This window comes from Garra rufa, chromosome 6, assembly GCF_049309525.1.
Source record: "Garra rufa chromosome 6, GarRuf1.0, whole genome shotgun sequence".
Taxonomy (NCBI): Eukaryota; Metazoa; Chordata; class Actinopteri; order Cypriniformes; family Cyprinidae; genus Garra; species Garra rufa.
In genome coordinates this window covers 3,737,425-3,758,146 of record NC_133366.1, presented here as the reverse complement: position 1 = coordinate 3,758,146, position 20,722 = coordinate 3,737,425, and the positions used below count along the sequence as shown (strand labels likewise).

The 20,722-nt window shown below is 39.1% G+C and overlaps 1 protein-coding gene across 1 annotated transcript; it reads right to left on the bottom strand.

Annotated features, from left to right (window-relative positions):
• On the bottom strand, positions 1–15,701 carry LOC141336313 (pregnancy-specific beta-1-glycoprotein 8-like). Its single transcript, XM_073841883.1, has 4 exons — positions 15,470–15,701; positions 15,165–15,398; positions 1,216–1,479; positions 1–137 (listed from the first exon to the last, which is right to left on the bottom strand). The coding sequence occupies exons 1-4, from the start codon at positions 15,699–15,701 to the stop codon at positions 1–3; spliced, it is 867 nt and encodes a 288-aa protein (XP_073697984.1).
• Between the last annotated feature and the right edge of the window lie 5,021 nt (positions 15,702–20,722).

Genomic DNA, 20,722 nt, shown 5'->3' with positions numbered 1-20,722 from the left:
TCACTTGGCTTTAGGAGCAAGCTGGTGAATTGTAATGCTGGCATACTCGATCTCCTCCTCTGCTGGTTTCTTTGTGTCTGTATCTCCGCCATCCTGGACATAATGATTTTCAGCATTTCTGGATTCAGAGGCTTTTCCTGCAGATGTCTGCAACAAAATCATTATGGCATAAATTGGTACTTCTTTTGTTGTTTTAATGCAACCCATGAACATTCAGTTCTGCACAGCTGTAATACTGTTGTATTATTATTTATAAGTGTATAATCAACATGCTACCTACAGAAATTCATTTAAATAATGTAATTTCATGAAATATATACTATATAATATATATACTTTCCTTATTCAGATACATGTATAAAAACAAAATCAAGTAATTATTAAAGGAAGCTTTTGTGGCATTTCATGAGCTGTTGATATCTCACAAGGGTAAATCTGTTAGAAAGGGCTGAAAAATATCAGTCCAGTCACATCAAATCTATAAATTCTATGATACAAACTTCAGCTGCACTCCAGCCTGTAAAAATGTGGCCAATGTACAGTTAACGTGAAGGAATTTTCCATATTGATTAGATTTGTTTACAGGTATCTTACCCATATTTTGATTCATGCATTGCATTGGTTTGTGTATTAAGGTTGAAGAAAAGATGCAAGATTATCTTTATATAATATCTTATATGACTTACCCACCTTTTTTTGCTCAGTGTCCTCAGACTCATTATTTCTTCTCTTATTCCTGTTGTTGAATATATAAGGACAAGTGTATATATAAGAGTTGTTACATTTGTAAAAGGCTTTACAAATGGCTGCAGAAGGTGCACTGCTAAAATAATAACATTTATAGATAAACAATGCCACTGTTTAGAAATTCCTCATTTGTGATTTAGTAAAATTACAGAACCGGTCAAGTTTCTGAATATGTAAAACTTGCATATTTTTAAACATCTTATATTCCACTCGCTGACCTTTTGTGCACAATGATGATGATGAGAAACAAAAGCCCAAATCCAGCTATAACTGCAGCAGTGACACAGACAGCAATGATATACAAGACATTCCAAACACCTGAAAGGAAAGGCAATGACAAGATTTTTTTATTATTATTATTATAGAATATAAACAAAGGGATGATAAATGTATTTAGGGAGTGCATCGACTCCAACCTTTATGCATTTAAACATGGTCAGCACAGGAGTGTGTGTTTATAGTGAATACCTTTAACAGTGACTGAAACAGATGCTGATCTCTCAGATCCATATTCATTCTGAGCCTCACAATAGTAGAGTCCACTGTGACTGGAGTTAAAGCTGGAGATGCTGAAACTCTGTCCAGATCCAACAGCTGAGGTTTGATTCTCCTTAAACCAGCTGAAGTTCAGAGCAGGAGGGTTTGAATCACTGCTGCAGATCAGAGTCACTGGATCACCCTCCACTATTTCACCAGATGGACTGACGGACACTGAGGTGTTTTCTGGGGGATCTAGAAGTAAATCAGCATGACTTTTTTTTTTTTTTTGTCTCACAATTTGCCAACAATTTTCCAGAGGATCACTATGTCCCATCATCTCAAGATCCATGCAGAGCTTAAAAATCTTATATAAATGAAATGAAATAACGTTCACCTTTCATGTCATTTCATCTTTCAAGGAAGGTGACTGCAGGCTGATTTTCTCATATATTATTAATAAAATTGATGAAGGACAGTCAGTGGAAAATCACATAAAGTTGACTGAGTATATGAGGACCAAAGTATGGGGAGATATATCTGTCAGTATGCAGAGACCAGCCTACTGCAGTAAGTCTGTGTTTTAATTGTGGAGACAAGGGCCAATTGCTAAATAATTAGTGTAATAATTTGTTTCTTTTTGCAAACAATTGCATTTCAACCACTAAACAACAGAGTTTATAATCACATCTTGAATTAAAGGTGAGTAATTCGCTTTGTAGACAGATGGTGTCTGTCTTCTGAGAAGCCATGATCTGCATGAGCTCTTAGATTTTCTTCTTTGTTTGCTATTTTGAGAATAGAAATAGACCAAAAATCTACAAAATCTAGAAGAATACCACATACAGACGTGAAATTTGATGAAAAGAACTCAGAAAATATAGTATCTTTATTTTTTAAACACAAATAACCAACGCAGAGGATTAGAAGATCAGACTTCTGGCAACAGGCCTGCTGGAAAATTGGAGGGAAAGTTTAAAACAGGAAAAGAACCACCTATCCACAGAGGGAGAAGCAGTGAGTACAACTAAAATTGCACTGGAAACCTTTTTTTGGACTTGTTTGCTTACTTTTTCCAAATATAAGGCCATAAAATTGATCTTTTTATATTTTTATAAGCTAAAAATGCTAAAAAGCTAAAGCACCCCCTGTCAGGCTCCTCAGCACAGCAGCATCAGCCCTCGTCTCACAGCAGCCCAGCACCAGCCAGCACAGAGGAACCCGAAATAGCTCTACTCATCGATTCAAACGGCAAATTCATCGATGTAAAGAAACTTTCCCCCCAGCACAGAGCTGTTAAACTCTGGTGTCCCAACACTGACAAAGCCCTGGAGCTCCTGACAGAGTCCCAGCTAGCCACATCATTATCCACACGGGCACCAACGACCTGCGGAGCCAGCAGGACCGAGTGTCGGACTCCCTCAAAGCCGTCGTGGATAAAGCTAGAGAAACCTTCCCCAACTCCAAAATCATCTTGTCCACTTTACTTCAGAGGACAGATTTCCACCCCAAAACAATTAATAAAATAAACTCCAACATCTCTAGACATTGTGCCCTCCTGCCCAACGTCCACTTGGCCCACCATCCAGACCTGGACACTGAATGTCTATACGACCACGTCCACCTTAATAAGAACCTGGTATATATCCTTGCAAAGAGACTCAAAGATGTCACTCTAAACAGGACCAACCAGACCAGCCCCAGGTGGAGCAGAACCAGCCCTAACCCAGCCAATCCACAGAGACACACTCCAGCATACTACATCCCAGCCCACAGCTCATCTAGAGCCCCGACCGGAGCACCACCCGAAGCACCAGCACCCAGAGCACCAGCACCCAGAGCTCCAGCACCCAGAGCACCAGCACCCAGAGCACCAGCACCCAGAGCACCAGCACCCAGAGCTCCAGCACTCAGAGCACCGCCCGGAGCTCCAGCACCAGGACAGGATCGCTACAGACAGAGACTGTTCTACAACAGCCCCACAGCTCCAGCAGCTGAAGCCCATCCACAGCAGAGCCCGGACCATCCAGGCAGACCGAGCTACGCCCAAGCTGTCAGCGGAGGAGCAGACCACCCTAACGCTGGACTCCACGACATCCAACACATGCTGAGTATCATCTGCTCCCACCTACTAACAAACAGTAGACAGTGGTAAAAAAAAAAAAAAAACTACCTTATTCTGTGGTATTCATGTACATTTAATATGGAATTGTTGATGTTTTGAGTTCCTACCTTTAAATTTTAATCTATAGTAATTTTGCATCATTTCTCTTTTCTCAGAATAGCAAACAAACCATACACATCATTTTAAAAGTTTACGATGAAATCACTTAGTTTTTCTACATGGAATATTCAAGGTCTAAACTCCTCAGTCTTTGGCCTAAAAAGTAGAAATTCTGATTTTATGAAAGAATTACAAGACATAGATGTCATCATCTTACAGGAAACCTGGTGTAGAGGAGATTCGTACACTGGCTGTCCCTCAGGATACAGAGAGATTATATTACCATCAGTCAAACTCGCATCAGTCACACAAGGGAGAGACTCGGGAGGGATGATAATATGGATTAAATCTGAACTGTCCATAGAATTAATTAAAAAAGAACAACATCACTTGTGGCTAAAAATACAAAAAGGAATGATATCAGCATCTAAGCCTGTTTTCCTCTGTGCAATCTACATTCCACCCCTCGAGTCTCCGTATTTCCAAGAGGAAACTTTCCAAAACATGGAAAGAGAAATCAGCCATTTCCAGGCCCAGGGAAATGTGCTGCTTATGGGTGACTTAAACGCCAGAACAGGAGTAGAATTAGATTTCATTGAATCGCACGGTAGCAGATTCATCACAGGCAATAACGACCTGTACCCTTCTCACCCCAGCAGACTAAACTGTGATGAAACCGTGAACGCTCACGGACGGCAGCTGCTGCAGCTCTGCCGAGGACTGGCTCTGTACATCGTCAACGGGAGACTGCGAGGAGACTCGCTCGGCCGATACACCTACAGCTCAGCTCTGGGGAACAGCACTGTAGACTATACCATCACAGATCTCGACCTTTCCTCTCTGAGAGCATTCACAGTCAAACCCCTGAAACCTTTCTCAGACCACAGCCAAATCATCCTCTATATAAAGCAATCTGAAACATCACCCAAACCAATTAGGACCCCATATCAAATGAGCAAAATAATGTCTTTCAAATGGACAGAAACCAGTGCCAGTAATTACAGCACTGCTGTCGAATCCCCAGAAATACAATCCCTCATACATTCATTCCAAATACAGGAATACCCTAAAAACCAATTCGGCATCAATCAGGAAGTACAAGACCTAAACAACATATTCTACAAAACAGCACAAAAAAGTAATTTGGCAATTGTTAAACCAAAGAAGAAAAAATATTTAGATACTAACAAATGGTTTGATTTGGACTGTAAGACTCTGAGAAAAAAACTCAGAAATTTATCAAATCAAAAACACAGACAACCAGATAATCCGGACCTCCGCCTTCTCTATTGTGAGGCACTAAAACAATACAAAGCCACACTCCGGCGGAAAAAAGCACAGTTTTTGCAAAACCAGTTTGAAGAAATTGAAAAATCTATAAACTCACACAAATTTTGGGATAAATGGAAATTGTTATATAAACCAAATCAAGAAGTTCTGGCAATCCAAGACGGGGAGAAGTGGAAGAACCACTTCCAAGAATTATACAGCCCAACAAATTCTAAATTATAATCAAAATGAAATAATTAATAAACTAGACAATTTGGAAAGATCAATTAAAGCAAATCAAAACCCTTTAGATTTCCCCATAAAAATGACCGAATTGGAAGAAAAATTAGGAGTCCTTGAGTCCAAGAAAGCCTGTGGTGTAGACAGGATCCTGAACGAGATGCTGAAACACACAGACAAAAGCTTCAGACTGGCCATGCTCAAACTATTCAATGATGTTCTGTGTGTAGGGTTCTTCCCTGAGATCTGGAACAAGGGCCTCATCAGCCCCATCCACAAGAGCAGAGACAAACTAGACCCAAACAATTACCGAGGCATCTGTGTGAACAGTAACCTGGGGAAGGTTCTCTGCAGCATCTTAAATGCCAGACTTTTACACTTCCTTATGAAGCACAATGCCTTGAGTAAATCCCAAATTGGCTTTCTTCCAAAATGTCGCACATCCGATCACATCTTTACATTACAAACACTAATTGACAAATATGTACATCAAAACAAAGAACAAATTTTTGCTTGTTTCATTGATTTCAAAAAAGCATTTGATTCAATCTGGCATGAAGGATTATACCTAAAGCTTATCGTCAGTGGAGTAGGGGGGAAATTCTATGATTTGATCAAATCGATGTACACAGCCAGCCAATGCGCTGTTAAAATTGGAAACCAAAGAACCCAATTTTTCCCCCAGGGGCGCGGAGTGAGACAGGGATGCAGTTTAAGCCCCACCCTCTTCAACATCTACATCAACCAATTAGCCTATAATTCCTCCAGGTACCAACAGACACAAGTGGCTTTCTCAACTGATGGATTTATTGAATCCAGCTTGGTCAGGATCATAAACACACCGTGAAAACTAAAGGCACAGAACAAACAATAATTAGCTTAAAGAAATAAATCTGACAGATGAAACTATTTTGACAAATACAACATACAAAACAATACCTCGTTGGCTGAGTACCGAGAAAGGAATTAGTTTAAGTCTTCTTCTTCTTTTTGTTTATCTTATTCCTCTTAGACTTAGCTTAGTGACCACGCTTTAGTCATGCATCTTTACTTTTTCTTTCTTCTAGAGATCGCTTCTTCTGAGGAAATTAACCTCTACTCTGCATACAAAGCTCACTCCCATGCTACAGCGCCCCCCGGTGGCACTCAACGGTAACAATACTAATACAGAAAATGAATAGAAACGAAAATGTGGCAGTAACACTCCCACCAATCTCACAACTCTTGCTGTGGGATTTCTATGACGTACATTCAGACTGACAAACTGAACATGAAAATAAACCCTTAGTCTGCTTCTAACAAAACAACAACCTTATGAATAGGTCATTCTAATGAGACTGTTTTAGTCACAAGTTTACTGTTTTTGTCATATGTCCTTTCACTAACCAAAAGTCGAACCTTTCTCACTTTGTTATCAGTTCCTGGATAGACATCAGTGACTTTGGCCAGCTTCCATTCATTACGTGGTGCCATGTCATCTTGTAGAAGCACTACATCATTTATCTTCAGATTCCTTCTGTGCACATTCCACTTCTGTCTTGGTTGCAAGTTGAGCAAATATTCTTTCCTCCAACGGATCCAAAACTCATTGGCTAAATATTGTACTCTTCTCCATCTTTTTTGAAGATACAAATCTTCTTTCATAAACCTTCCTGGAGGAGGTTGAACAATGGTTGACTTCATAGTGAGAATGTGGTTGGGCGTTAATGGCTCAGGACCTGTTGGATCACTTAAATGCTCGACAGAAAGCGGCCTACTGTTGACAATCGCCATAACCTCGTACAACAAGGTTCTCAAGGATGTACTGTCGAGTCTCTTTGCTGACTGGTCAAGGATGGCTGAAAGAACACTACGGATGGTCCTGATCTGTCTTTCCCATACTCCACCCATATGGCTTGCTGAAGGGGGAATCATGAGAAATTCACATCCAAGTGCCTTTACTTTCTCTTGATTCATTTCTTTCATGAGATCTGCGAGTTCTCTCTGTGCACCAATGAAATTGGTTCCTCTGTCACATCTCAGCTGACGCACATTTCCTCTTATTGCAATAAATGCTCGCAAAGCATTTAGGAATGCGTCTGTACTCAGGTCGTCTACTACTTCAATATGTATGGCTCGTGAACATAGACAGGTTAGTATGAGTCCATATCTCTTGAGCTCATTTCGTCCATCTTTGACGTATATTGGTCCAAAGCAATCCATTCCGACATAAGTAAAAGGCGGGGAAGGCTCTGTTCGGTCTACTGGCAAATCTCCCATACTTTGATTCTCTGTTTTCCTTCTGTATTTGCGACATCTGACACATTTGAAGATGTATGATGAAACTGCACGGCTGCTCCCAAGAATCCACCAACCGTTTGCACGCAACTCATTCATCGTCATTCCACGACCTTGATGTTGAACCTTCGAGTGAAAATGTCTGATCAGCAAAGTTGAAATATGACTTTCCTTGGGAAGTATGGCTGGATGTTTCACATGCGGGTGTAGCACAGCTTGACCCAAACGTCCACCCACTCTGAGGATTCCTTCGTCGTCCAGAAACGGACTTAGTTTGTACAGTTTATGATCTGTGATCTTGGAAACTGTTTTCTTTGATTTTAGACTCTTTATCTCTTCTGCGAAAGCTTTCTCTTGGACAAGTTTGATGACAAACAGTTCTGTTTGTTTTCTCTCTTCCAAAGTTGTACTTTCTTTGGTCCTTTGTATATCACCCTTGTGTTCCCTGACCTTTCTTCTCAAGATTGCAAGTGCTCTTATCAATCTGGACCATTCTGAGAACTTCTCAAATCTGCAGAAAATAGTTCGCTCTTCCTTTGCATTGATGGTATACACAGAAGCTTTACGAAGTTCTGGATCATTTTCCCTGATCTCTCCCACCTTGACATCTCTATCAGGAATGTTCTTCTCCCAGAGAAATGCTGGCCCCTCAAACCATTCAGAGGACTTCAGTTGTTCTGCGGTTAAGCCTCGAGACACGTAATCTGCAGGGTTCTGTTCTGATGCGACATACGCCCATTGTTCTGGCTTTGTGCTTGACTTGATCCTTTGTATGCGATTCGCTACGAACACTTGAAACCTTTTGGCATCATTATTTATGTAGCCGAGAACAACGGTGGAGTCTGTCCAGAAAAACTCTGCAATGTCTGGGATTTCAAGCTCTGCCCTGAGTAGATCACTGACTCTAACTGCAACAACTGCTGCTGAGAGTTCGAGTCGGGGGATAGTTGTGACACTAGTAGGTGTGACTCTTGACTTGGCCATTACCAAGCAACAATGGACTTGATCTGACTGGTTAATGATTCGCAGGTAAGTACAAGCACCATATCCATTGACACTGGCGTCTGCGAAGTGATGAAGCTCGTAGCTTTCAACCTGACCAAAATCTGTAGGAATGAAACATCTTTGAATCTGCATGTTGGCTAAACTTGGAAGGTCTTTAATCCAGGATTCCCACTGGGGTTTTAAGTGCTCTGGAAGCTCGTGGTCCCACTCAACCTTATCCTTGCACATTTGCTGGAGAATCTGCTTTCCCAAGAGGACGAACGGTGCAATAAACCCCAGAGGATCGTAAATGGAGGCAACAGTAGAAAGTACACCTCTTCTTGTAAGGGGGTTCAACTTGACTTGAACTCTGAATTTGAAAGTGTCTGAAGTGACGCACCATTCTACTCCGAGAGCTCTTTCAATGCGTGGTAAACTTAGAGACATGTCAAGGTCTTTCACTGTGGCACACTCTTGTTCTGGAATAGTGGACATAACTCTCTCACTATTACACACAAATTTGTGGAGTCTTAACTTTCCTTTGGAACAGAGCTCTCTTGAGTCTTTGATAAGCTGAATGGCTTCACTTTCAGTTGGAACGCTTGCCAAGCCATCATCAACATAAAAGTTTCTCTGTATGAAATGTATGGCATTTTCTTGGAATTGACCTTGTCCTTGGGCCGCAAGGTGTTTTAGGCCAAAATTGGCACAGCCTGGAGAAGACGCTGCTCCAAAAAGATGGACCTTCATACGGTAAACTGATGGCGAAGCTTCTAAATCTCCCTTCTCCCACCAAAGAAACCTTAAATAATCCTGGTCTTCCTTTGCGACATGGAACTGGTGAAACATCCGCTCTATATCACACATGAATGCGACAGAACTTCTGCGGAAACGACAAAGAACACCAACCAATACGTTTGTCAGGTCAGGACCGGTTAAGAGATGGTTGTTGAGAGAAGTGTCCTGGTACTTGGCCGAGGCATCAAATACTACTCTGATTCTTCCGGGTTTGTGTGGGTGATAGACCCCATGATGTGGGATATACCATGCAGGAGTGTTATTCAGCTCTTCGTCAGGGACTCTTTCAGCATCTCCTCTTGAGATGATGTCATCCATAAAGTTTGTATAATCATTGTAGTATGATTCGTCTTTCTTTAATCTCCTTTCCAGACACTTTAGGCGATGCATTGCACATATTCTATTGTCTGGTAATGTGGGTCTTTTGTCACGAAACGGTAATGGCATCTCATAGTGGCCGCTCTGATTCTGTGTGATGTTTTCTTTGAGTTTTGTGAGAAACTTTAAATCTTCTTGTGACACAGGGTTGCCATCAATGGCTCTTTCAGAGAAGTCTCCTTCAAGTGCTTTGATAATGTCCGAAGGGGTGATGTCCTTAACTGTTGTCCTATTGACATAGTGGACTTTATTCTGAAGCTTTAGAGAGGGCTTAAGCTCTGGGATGACCTTCTTTACAATAATGCGATGACTAATTCCAATCGCATCTCCATAGTTCAGGCAGGGATTGGTTTGCCCAACTATACTCCAACCAAGATCGGTGCGCTGAGCGTATGGCTCGCCTTCCTTGCCTGACACAATCTCTCTCGGGAGAAGAGCTTGTGAGCAGTTGTATCCGATCAACAATCCTACTTCGCAATCTTGCAAAGGTGCAATTTCTGGTTGAAGGTGTTCCAAATGTGGCCAAGCTTTAGCTGTCACATTAGTTGGAATGTGAGCTTTGTTGGCTGGAATGAATTCTCGTGTGTATGTAGGAGGTAAAGTGATTATTTTACTTGAGTTAAGGCCGCGAACTTGAAGATCTTGAAGTCTGCCAGACTGAACAACTGTAGTCTGGGAAGACATAGTAGACAGTTCTAGTTTGACAGGTTCTTGGTTTGTCTCTAGCAACTTTGCAACTTCACTGAGAACAAAGGTTGTATCGCTTTGCGAATCCAGTAAAGCATATACAAGAACTTCTTTGGGTTTTGTAGAAGATGAAAGCCACACAGGAATGATTGCAGCTGTCTGTGTGTTATTTTCTTGACTCGCGACTCGGTTAGTCATAGCCATGGCTATAACTTGTTCTTGAGCTTGGTCACTTTGACTTGACCTTTCGTTACTTGGATTTGGCTTAGCTAGTGGTTGCCTTTGTTCTTCTTTGTCTTTAACTCTATCTTCATGAAGACAGGTAGGATGCCCTTTACTGCACCTTTCACAAATATTGCGATTGGTACAGCTCTTCGAATGATGGCCTGGATTGAGACAACCAAAACATAGCCTTTCTGACTTAATAAAGCTGACTCTGTCTGACACAGCCTTTTCCAGAAAACTTCTGCATTTGTTTAAACTGTGCTTGGGTTTCTTACAGAATACACATACCAGTTGTATCCTTTCTTGTGAAGTCGTCATCAGTGTTTTAACTCCAATTTCTTTCTGTTTTGTAAGTTTCGGTTTGTCTGATTTGATAGGCTCACATTGTTTTAAGGACTGTAAAGATGTAACGGGATTACAGGCAATCTTGGCTTCTCTCGTTAGAAACTCTACAAACTGGCTGAAAGTGGGAAACTGATTTGTTTGTTCTTCGATTTCAATAACCTTGCGGTTCCAACTAGCAGCAAGCCAGTCTGGAAGTTTGGAAAGAATCTTTCGGTTCTCATTGCAGTCATTCAAGATCTCCAACGACTTGATGTGAGAAGTTGCAGCTTCACAACTGCGCAAGAAATCTGCAAAGTCTCTTAGTTCGAAACTGTCTCTTGAGGTCATTTTGGGCCATGCATGCAGTTTGTCCCTAAAAGCTTTTGCGATTGTAAATGGATTTCCATATCTTTCATCCAGAATCTTCCATGCAGCAGCATATGCGGATTCAATTCCAAGCAGGAAGTATCCTTCAATCGCTCTCTTAGCAGGTCCACTCACATATCTCCGAAGGTAGAATATTTTCTCCTTATCCGGGATATTTTTTTGGTCTATCAGCGTTTGAAATGACAGTTTCCAGTCACTGTAACATAAGGGATCCCCAGAAAACACAGTAGGTTCCGGAACAGGGATACGACTAGCACTTAGTGCACTTGCTAGCACTTTAACAAGATCTGATGTACCATCACTTATAGGAGTGGCTGCAGCTTGGGGTAAGACTTGTTCAAGCAGAGATGGGAAGCTTACATGTTCAACGTCTTTAATTTCTGTGTTAATCTTTGTTACATCGATCTTTTGTGCTTCTGCTACACTCATTTGGTCATAAACCTGCATCCTTGCTTGTGCTGCCTTAAGATCTTTGACCTTTTCCAGGTGCAGTACCTTTCTTTTCTTTTCATCAAGTGTTCTCTGCAGAGCTGCATACTCTTCTTCTTGTTGAGCTTTAAACTTTGCTTCATCTGCTTCTCTCTGCATTCTTAGTCTAATTTCTTCTGCCTCTCTTTCTAAGCGCTTTTGTCTAATCAATGTTTCTTGTTCTACTGCTTTTTTCCTGACTTCAGCTTCTAGTCTTTCTATCTCTTGCTGTTCCATTTCTTGTTCTTCTAATATTTTGAGAACAGCTTGACTCGTTGCTGCTTCTGCTGCAGCTTCTTGATGTTTTACAGAGGATCTATGTGAATGCTTGGATGAGTTCTTAGTGGTGTTGAAGGAGCTTGACTTACTGCTTGCAGCTTGAAAGAGGGAGCCTGCTTCAGGCCAGTCTTGTTCTTCTTTTCCATCCAATCGGCAGGTTGCTTTATTCACAAGAAAACCTGAGATCTCCATACACAGATCTACTCTGCGACGTGTTTCTTGATCCGGTGGGGTAAGCTTACGTAACTCTTCATAAACCCTTGTGACATCTGCACAAAGACCTCTAACATCCCCAATAATATCTTCAAGTATGTCTTTATTCAAGGGTCCTGTTTGAGAGAGTGGTAGCTTGGATGCTTTTGCACGTGTTCTCCACTTTTCATAGTTGTAGTTAAATCTTTGCTGGAGTCCTTTAATCCTCTCATCCTGCATTTCTCTTCCCTTTTCTGTGAGTGTTTTAACTCTCTGACTTCTCCTAAGTTGTACTGATTCTTGCTGTTCACTAAGATCAGTACATTGGGTTTCTTCAGACTGTATCTGAGGGTCTGCAGTAATTAGTGGTGCATTTGGATCAGTCATTTTAACGTCTTGTCACTTGTCACCCCTATATTCTTATGGCAGTTGAAATATAAAGGCAGAATAAAATAAAAATGTAACACTGAATCTTAATGCAGTAATATGAATGTAACCTAAATTACTCTCTTAACTTAAATATACCCAAAACGTTTTCAAATAAGAGTTATTCACATTTAAACTGTTACAAATAGCCCAATACTAAAACAATTGTACTGATGCTTAAACTTAGGTGCTTTAGAACTTACACTGTGTCTTAATGAACGAAAATTAGGAATAGCAAAACATTTCTTTCAATCACTGATTGATTAATCAGCTTTAAACTTGTGCTTTGTTTTCCTTGTTTAGACAAACCCTTAACTTATGAGTGTCCGCACTTCTTAAGACATTATCTTAAAGTGTTGCTCTTTAAATCGTGTGCTCTGATCCCGTGCGCGCTCCCCCCCCTGAGCATGTGCCGATCACGCTGTGGCAAGACTGCTGCTCCATTGATCATGCCGCCTCACCTCCACAAGCGCGCAGAACAGTCCGAGTTTTCACTATAATTCCTCCAGGTACCAACAGACACAAGTGGCTTTCTCAACTGATGGATTTATTGAATCCAGCTTGGTCAGGATCATAAACACACCGTGAAAACTAAAGGCACAGAACAAACAATAATTAGCTTAAAGAAAGAAATCTGACAGATGAAACTATTTTGACAAATACAACATACAAAACAATACCTCGTTGGCTGAGTACCGAGAAAGGAATTAGTTTAAGTCTTCTTCTTCTTTTTGTTTATCTTATTCCTCTTAGACTTAGCTTAGTGACCACGCTTTAGTCATGCATCTTTACTTTTTCTTTCTTCTAGAGATCGCTTCTTCTGAGGAAATTAACCTCTACTCTGCATACAAAGCTCACTCCCATGCTACAGCGCCCCCCGGTGGCACTCAACGGTAACAATACTAATACAGAAAATGAATAGAAACGAAAATGTGGCAGTAACAAGCCGACACGTTAGAACATGCTCCCTTTCAAGGTCTCACTCTCCACGACACAGAGATCAAATGCCTTCTCTACGCAGACGACCTGGTCCTCCTGTCGCCCACTAAAGAGGGGCTTCAGGACAGCCTGGATCTGCTGGAGGATTACTGTCAGTCCTGGGCCCTGACCGTCAACCTCCAGAAAACTAGAGTTATGATGTTCCAGAAACGCTCCAGATCTCAGGGACCAACACACACATTCACACTCTCACACAGAACCATTGAGAGCACAAAAGCATACACTTACCTCGGCCTGAAAATAACTCCAACTGGTAACTTTACTTTGGCTGTGAATGAACTCAAAGAGAAAGCTCAAAGGGCTTTCTATGCCATAAAACGATCGATCAAAATTGACATCCCAATCCAAATTTGGCTCAAACTTTTCAAATCAATAATTGAACCAATTGTTCTATATGGCAGTGAAGTGTGGGGTCCTTCTATAAAATTAGATTTTTTAAATTGGGAAAAACATCCGATTGAAACTCTACAATTAGATTTCTGTAAAAGAATACTCAAAGTTCAAAGAAAAACACCAAACAACGGATGCAGGGCAGAATTAGGCCAATACCCTCTCCTCCTAAACATCCAAAAAAGAGCCATCAAATTCTGGAAACACCTGAAAACAAGCGACCCCAACACACACCATTACAGAGCCCTCACACACCAAGAGCTGAGCGTAGCGAGGAGTCCCCTGTGCCAGCTGGTGCTGAGACTGACTAAGCTCTCTCCTGCAGAGATCAGCTCGCCTCAGCACACACACACACTCACACACATTCGGCCTGCTCAAATTATCAACACAGAACAAGACAAGTACATCACCCATTGGACCAACACCATTCAAAACCAACACAAACTGGAATGTTATTCGGCACTAAATCGAGAGTACACTGTTGCCAACTACCTGAGCACAGTGAGTGATGTGAAGCTCAGGAAAACCCTGACGATGTACAGACTCAGTGAACACAGCCTGGCCATCGAGATGGGCCGGCGCAGACAGACCTGGCTCTCCCGGGAGGACAGACTCTGCACGCACTGCATTCTGGGAGTGCCGGAGACCGAACTGCACTTCCTCACAGAATGCCCAAAATATGAACACATCAGAGACCAATACTACCCCAAAATTAATAAAATATTTCCCCAATTTAACACCTGTAACCCAACCCAAAAACTCAGATTCATCCTTGGCGAAGAAGCCAAATGCTCCAATTTAGCAGCAAGATTTGTAACATCTCTCCACATCCTGAGGGACGAGCAGAGCAGCAAACACCCAATAAACACACACTCACTCACAGCCTAACACACCCCATCACACCTACGCACATATATAATGTTCAAGTTCAGTGTTGTTTTATTTTTATTTATTTTTCTTTGCCATTTTTATATATATATGATTTCTGCAATATAATCCTTCTTATTTTATTTATTAATCTTTGTTTGCACTATTATTATTGCTTTATGTTATCTGTATTATTATTTTTGCAATAACTACTAGCCAAGATAATATAATACTATCTTTTTATTTAATTGAACTATTATTATAATTTTGTGTACTAAATGTTCTAAATCATTTTCTATGTTGTTGTGATGCTTTGGCAATACAAAATGTACTTTTTTGTCATGCCAATAAAGCTTTCTGAATTGAATTGAATTGAATTGGTGGAGTTTAGCTCATGTGCAAAATCCCTTCACTTGAAGAGATTTTCTGATTGATAGTCTGGTCGAAGACTTATGTGTAACTGTATTTTTCCTCAGTTGTTTGATATTAGATTTCATTATTCTTAGTGAAAAAAGTATCTACTCACACATGACAGTGATGTTGACAGCAGGAGAGGGCAGATGTTCATGTCCTCTGACGGCGCAGCTGTATCTGCCAGAATCACTGCGCTCTGACTGAAGCTGGAGAGTTTGGTTGTGGATGTTTAAAGCCTGTCCATTTTTGTACCAGATGAATCCGTCTGTCAGACTGCATGTCGTTTCACAGCTCAGATTGAATGTTTCTTTCTCTACCACCAGCTGTGGTGCTTTTACCTGAAGAGCTGAAAGAGAAAACACAACATTATAACGATGTCAAAGAAATTAAATTATTAATAGAAATGAAGTGGATTACCAGAAACATAAAGTTGAATTCCTGGTACACCAATCCATCTTTCTTTTTCTATTTTAGTTATTAATCTAAAACAATATTCTCTCTCGTCATTTTCAGTGACGTTGTACAGTCTGAGGATGGCAGTTTTGTTTTGTCTGTCTTCAATATATTCAACCCTGTCTTTATACTCTGGATATGCTTTTAAACTTTTGATATCTGGATCCCCTCTCTTTATCCAGAATGTTTTTTTCATTTCAAGATGCTGAGGGTATATATATGAGCATGACATATTTACTGTGGATCCTTTAAGAGCACATATTGATTCAGTTTTATAAATCACATTCCACTCTTCTCCAAAAACCCCTGCAACACAAAACATATAGCAGAGATATGGTCATGCTTGAGTTTTTGCAAGCAACGTAATTAAATCAGTTGTTGTGAATCGAGTACTGTCGTAAAAGTTTAGCAGATGAGTATGAAAGGTTTTACAAAAAAGCACAGATTAACATGATAATGTAGAACAAGAAGCATCAACATGCAGAGCAAAATACGAATTACAACTAAATCCAAAACAGAACTCAAGTTGATATAACCATCATTTAATTTCTACATTTCACCAGTTCAACCACACTTCCTCTTTCTTAAGCCCCATCCTTTAAAGACAAGTGAGCCAACCTAATGTCAGCAGATGTGAACACGCAAAGTGATTGACAGACTGGGAGCATTTCTGATTGGCTAAAAAGTATCAGACCTCCTAAGAAGACAGTTTGAGCATAAAATATATTTTATGTGTGCTATTGCTGTAATAAATGTGACTCACCAGAAATCAAATGCAGAAAGATGAGAGGAAGTGAAAAAGTCATTCTGACATTCACCACTACTGCAATCTTCACAACAGTAAACAAATGACATTATTTAACAACAGTTATTAGCTACAGTATACAGGATGGTACTGTAACAATCACTGTCAGTCTATTTTAGTATAATAATATTCATTGTTAACAGCAGGTCATTTATTCTTAATCAAATCATTTATTTGTTCTAATTCATTTATTATCCAACAAAAGTTTACTGTAGGTTTGGCTCTGTTAAAGAGTTTGATTATATCAGATCACGTGTATCCAGACACTTCATGAATAACAGTGTTCAATATTGAAGTTTAGCATCTGAAAAGTTTGTTTTTGTATCTACAAAATAACATTCCTTTATTCTTCACATCTTTACATACCTTAAATTGAAACTCACATTTAAAATGAAGAAGCTTTGTATTAAATGATGTGTAAAAACCCTCATACCTTGTTCGCAGTGGATTTCATCAGTAGCACACAATGAGCGAATGTTGCTTGAAACATGTTAGACAAGTTATTATAAGCTGGCAACAATTATATTAACTTCCCGTTTCTATGCAAATGTGCTTTCTATGTAACGCAGCTAAAAATATATATATTTCCATATTCGTAAAATGACCTACTTTGTATACTGCGAATGTCAATTCACAATTTTTTTAAAGAAGCTTTTTATATGTCAGTGTATAAATGTCTTTAGGCCATATAGCGAATAGGAATCTAACACTCAAACAGGAGATTTAGGCTGCATTAAATAAGTTCACTTCCAGAATGAAAATTTTCTGATCATTTACTCACGCTCATGTCATCCAAGATCCTTTTTTTCTTTTTTTCTTCTGTTGAAAAGAAGGTTTGAGAAAAACATTCCAGGTTTTTTTACTATAATAAGCAAAAAATCTATTACCCTATTGGCAGATTATTTTGCTTGTTTCAAGCAAAAGCACACTTAATTCTGACTCTGAAAACTAGAATATAATTTTTACTCGTCTAGAAAATCCTACTTGATTTAAGAATTTTTGGATATTTTGGCTGTAAACAAGACAAAAAATCTGAGTAAGAAAAGCACTTTTTTGCAGTGCACATCACAAGCTTTATGTGTGTCTTGATGAGGTCTGGGTTGATTAATCTCTGCCAATAAAAAGCCAATAAATGTCTACAGTTGAAAATGAAATACCACATACACATCTTAACAGATTAGCTGCATCATGATGATAACAGCAGCTCTGCAAATCACTTCAATGAATATGTATAATATCACCAAACATCCTACAAGAGGGTAAAACAATAAAGGAGATTAATGGGCTTTACTTTATAGAGTAGGGTAATGCAAGCAAATAAGCTGCTTTACCTTAAAGAGTGACTGAAAGAATTAAAATTAGATTTGAATTGCTTGTAATTGCAAGTGATTTGAGCCATTTTCAACTCATGTGGCCTGATTCACATCAATAAGCCTAATACATGAATTTTCTCATTTTTAAGAGCCCTCCAAAAAGTAATGTTAAAATGTATATTCCTTAATAAAATATTTGTAATATGTATTTTGCAGTCAGATGGTGTTGCATCTAACTATTAGATTTGCTACAAAAGACACACTCACAGAGGAAGTACCTGATATGAACTAAATAGTTTTAAATTCAAGGGAAGAGTGAATGAGGTGTGTGTTTGTGTGTGTGCCACTGCTCCTTCCCCAGCAGTGACAATAATGTTGGCTTTGTCAGTAGCTTTCTTCTTCCATCATTGGATTTACATGTGCTTTGTTGTCCTCCTAACTCTGTATGCTACCTGCAGATGCAGCCACTGTCTATTAATATCTCATCAAGTAATAGATGCTTTAAAACTCAAAGTCACTGACAAATAAACCTAGCATACACTCAAAAAAATAATTCGGTCTAAAAATTAACTTTATGTAATTCAATTAAATGCTAATTTTCCATGTATTTGGATTACATAGTTTTAATATAAACAAATTAATAAACTTAATGTGATTCATATGCATCAGTGATACGTGAATGAAACAGGTAAGGTTTATGTAATATTTCCCAGTGTTAAACAAGCACTGCTCAGTGTTCATGTGTTTCCACACTACAGAGTGTTCAAGTAGCATTGACACAGTGTTGGAGTTAATGAGATCATTATGTGATGATTGATCATTAATGATGAACACCTGCTGAATCATCAATGGAAAGAGAAACACAAGAACTACAGCTGACTTCAGCCACAGCCTTAGAGGAAATCAACTCAAATAAAACAATACATTAAACCTCTCAAGATCTGATTCAACAACTCCACAAACAGATTGACCAGCTTCACTCATTACTAACCAGATTGACTTCTGTCAGACTTCTAGAGAAGCTCTTATTGAGAACTAACAAACAAACGTGTAGATGTTTTGTTTCATGTGAAATCACCATCAATGAGAGCAGGGTTTCCTTTGGTTGGGCTCTTGACCTGTCACATGCTAGGTTTAATGTTGTGCTGATAGTTTTTGTTGTACTTAAATCAAACATGTTGAGCTTGGCCAACAAAGTACAAAAAAAAAAAGTAGGGGGATCTGTTAGTGTGTCAATCTCTTTTGAAGTTTATTTGTTGCATAGATGGATGTTGTGTTACTTTAATATTAGGCCTACTTACAGCTTTACATTTATGTGTTGTATAAATCATATTAGCTGAATCATTTTATCATACTTTGTGTGCTAGAAGTTTTCATCTGTTTCTTTCTAAAGACCACAGACATGATGAATCAGCATATGAATCTCAACAATGGTGATAATCAACAAAATGTTCAGATACATCTCTGAACATCTTAAAACAAGCTATTAAAAAGTCTCAACAAAAAAGGAAGCATAAAAACAATTATTAAGAATAAAATAAAAATAATCTGACAATTCCACTGCATTGTTTATTCATGTTGCAATGCATGCTGGGATACATGGGAGGGTCTTTTACCAAACTTGTACCCAGCATGCATTGCAACATGACACATATTGTTGACCGTCACCATTGTTGAGATTCATATACAGATTCTTGATGTTTTTGGATTTGAAGGTGGTACAGATGAAAACTTTTTGAGCACAAAATGAAATACAAAGTATCTAATCTTCGTGATTTATGAAAAACAGTTACTTGTGAAGCTATAGAGACTGCTACAATAACACAACACCCATCAAATCAGGACTTTAAAAGAAACTGGAGGATTGACTAATTTTTTTTCTTCTTTGACTTTGGTGGGTAAGCTTCATGTATTTTATATTTACACAATTAAAGCTACCCCCACTGACACCAGCATGTGACGGGTCAAGATCCCAACCAAAGGAAACCCTGCTCTCATTGATGGTGATTTCACATGAAACAAAACATCTACACGTTTGTTTGTTAGTTCTCAATAAGAGCTTCTCTAGAAGTCTGACAGAAGTCAATCTGGTTAGTAATGAGTGAAGCTGGTCAATCTGTTTGTGGAGTTGTTGAATCAGATCTTGAGAGGTTTAATGTATTGTTTTATTTGAGTTGATTTCCTCTAAGGCTGTGGCTGAAGTCAGCTGTAGTTCTTGTGTTTCTCTGTCCATTGATGATTCAGCAGGTGTTCATCATTAATGATCAATCATCACATAATGATCTCATTAACTCCAACACTGTGTCAATGCTACTTGAACACTCTGTAGTGTGGAAACACATGAACACTGAGCAGTGCTTGTTTAACACTGGGAATAATTACATAAACCTTACCTGTTTCATTCACGTATCACTGATGCATATGAATCACATTAAGTTTATTAATATGTTTATATTAAAACTATGTAATCCAAATACATGGAAAATTAGCATTTAATTGAATTACATAAAGTTAATTTTTAGACCGAATTATTTTTTTGAGTGTATGCTACCGTGACCAATAAAAGAAACTGCAACATGCCAGCCTATAGCAGGTCAAAGTTTATTTCTCAAATGCACAACAATAAAACAATCACAAAGAGGCTGCTGAAGGACAGATAACATAGGTGAGAATCCATTAAAGAGTTTTTAATAATCTCTCACGGGAGGAGGTAGTTGTGAACACACTAAATGTAACAAGACCAGACAATGAACACAGACAGAAACAAACAGAATTGTCAAGCTAAAGAATAAAGTTAATATGCTGTGATCCAAGTCATCAGTTACTGTTATTTTGAATTTAACTCAGTCCATGGTCAAATTGATATCTAATATGCCTGTTTGCCACTTTGATCACTGTGCGTATAATATGTACACTTAACACACACATTAATGAGGACAAAATGAAGAAGTAATAATACAGATACCAACACAACAGAAGTTCACTAAACAGTTGCTATAAGAATGCAACCAACCTAAGAAGAAGCAGTATTAAGAAATGTAATAATTAACAATCTGCTTTATAATATGTAGGATCCTGAGCTTCAGGGCGGTCTGTGTT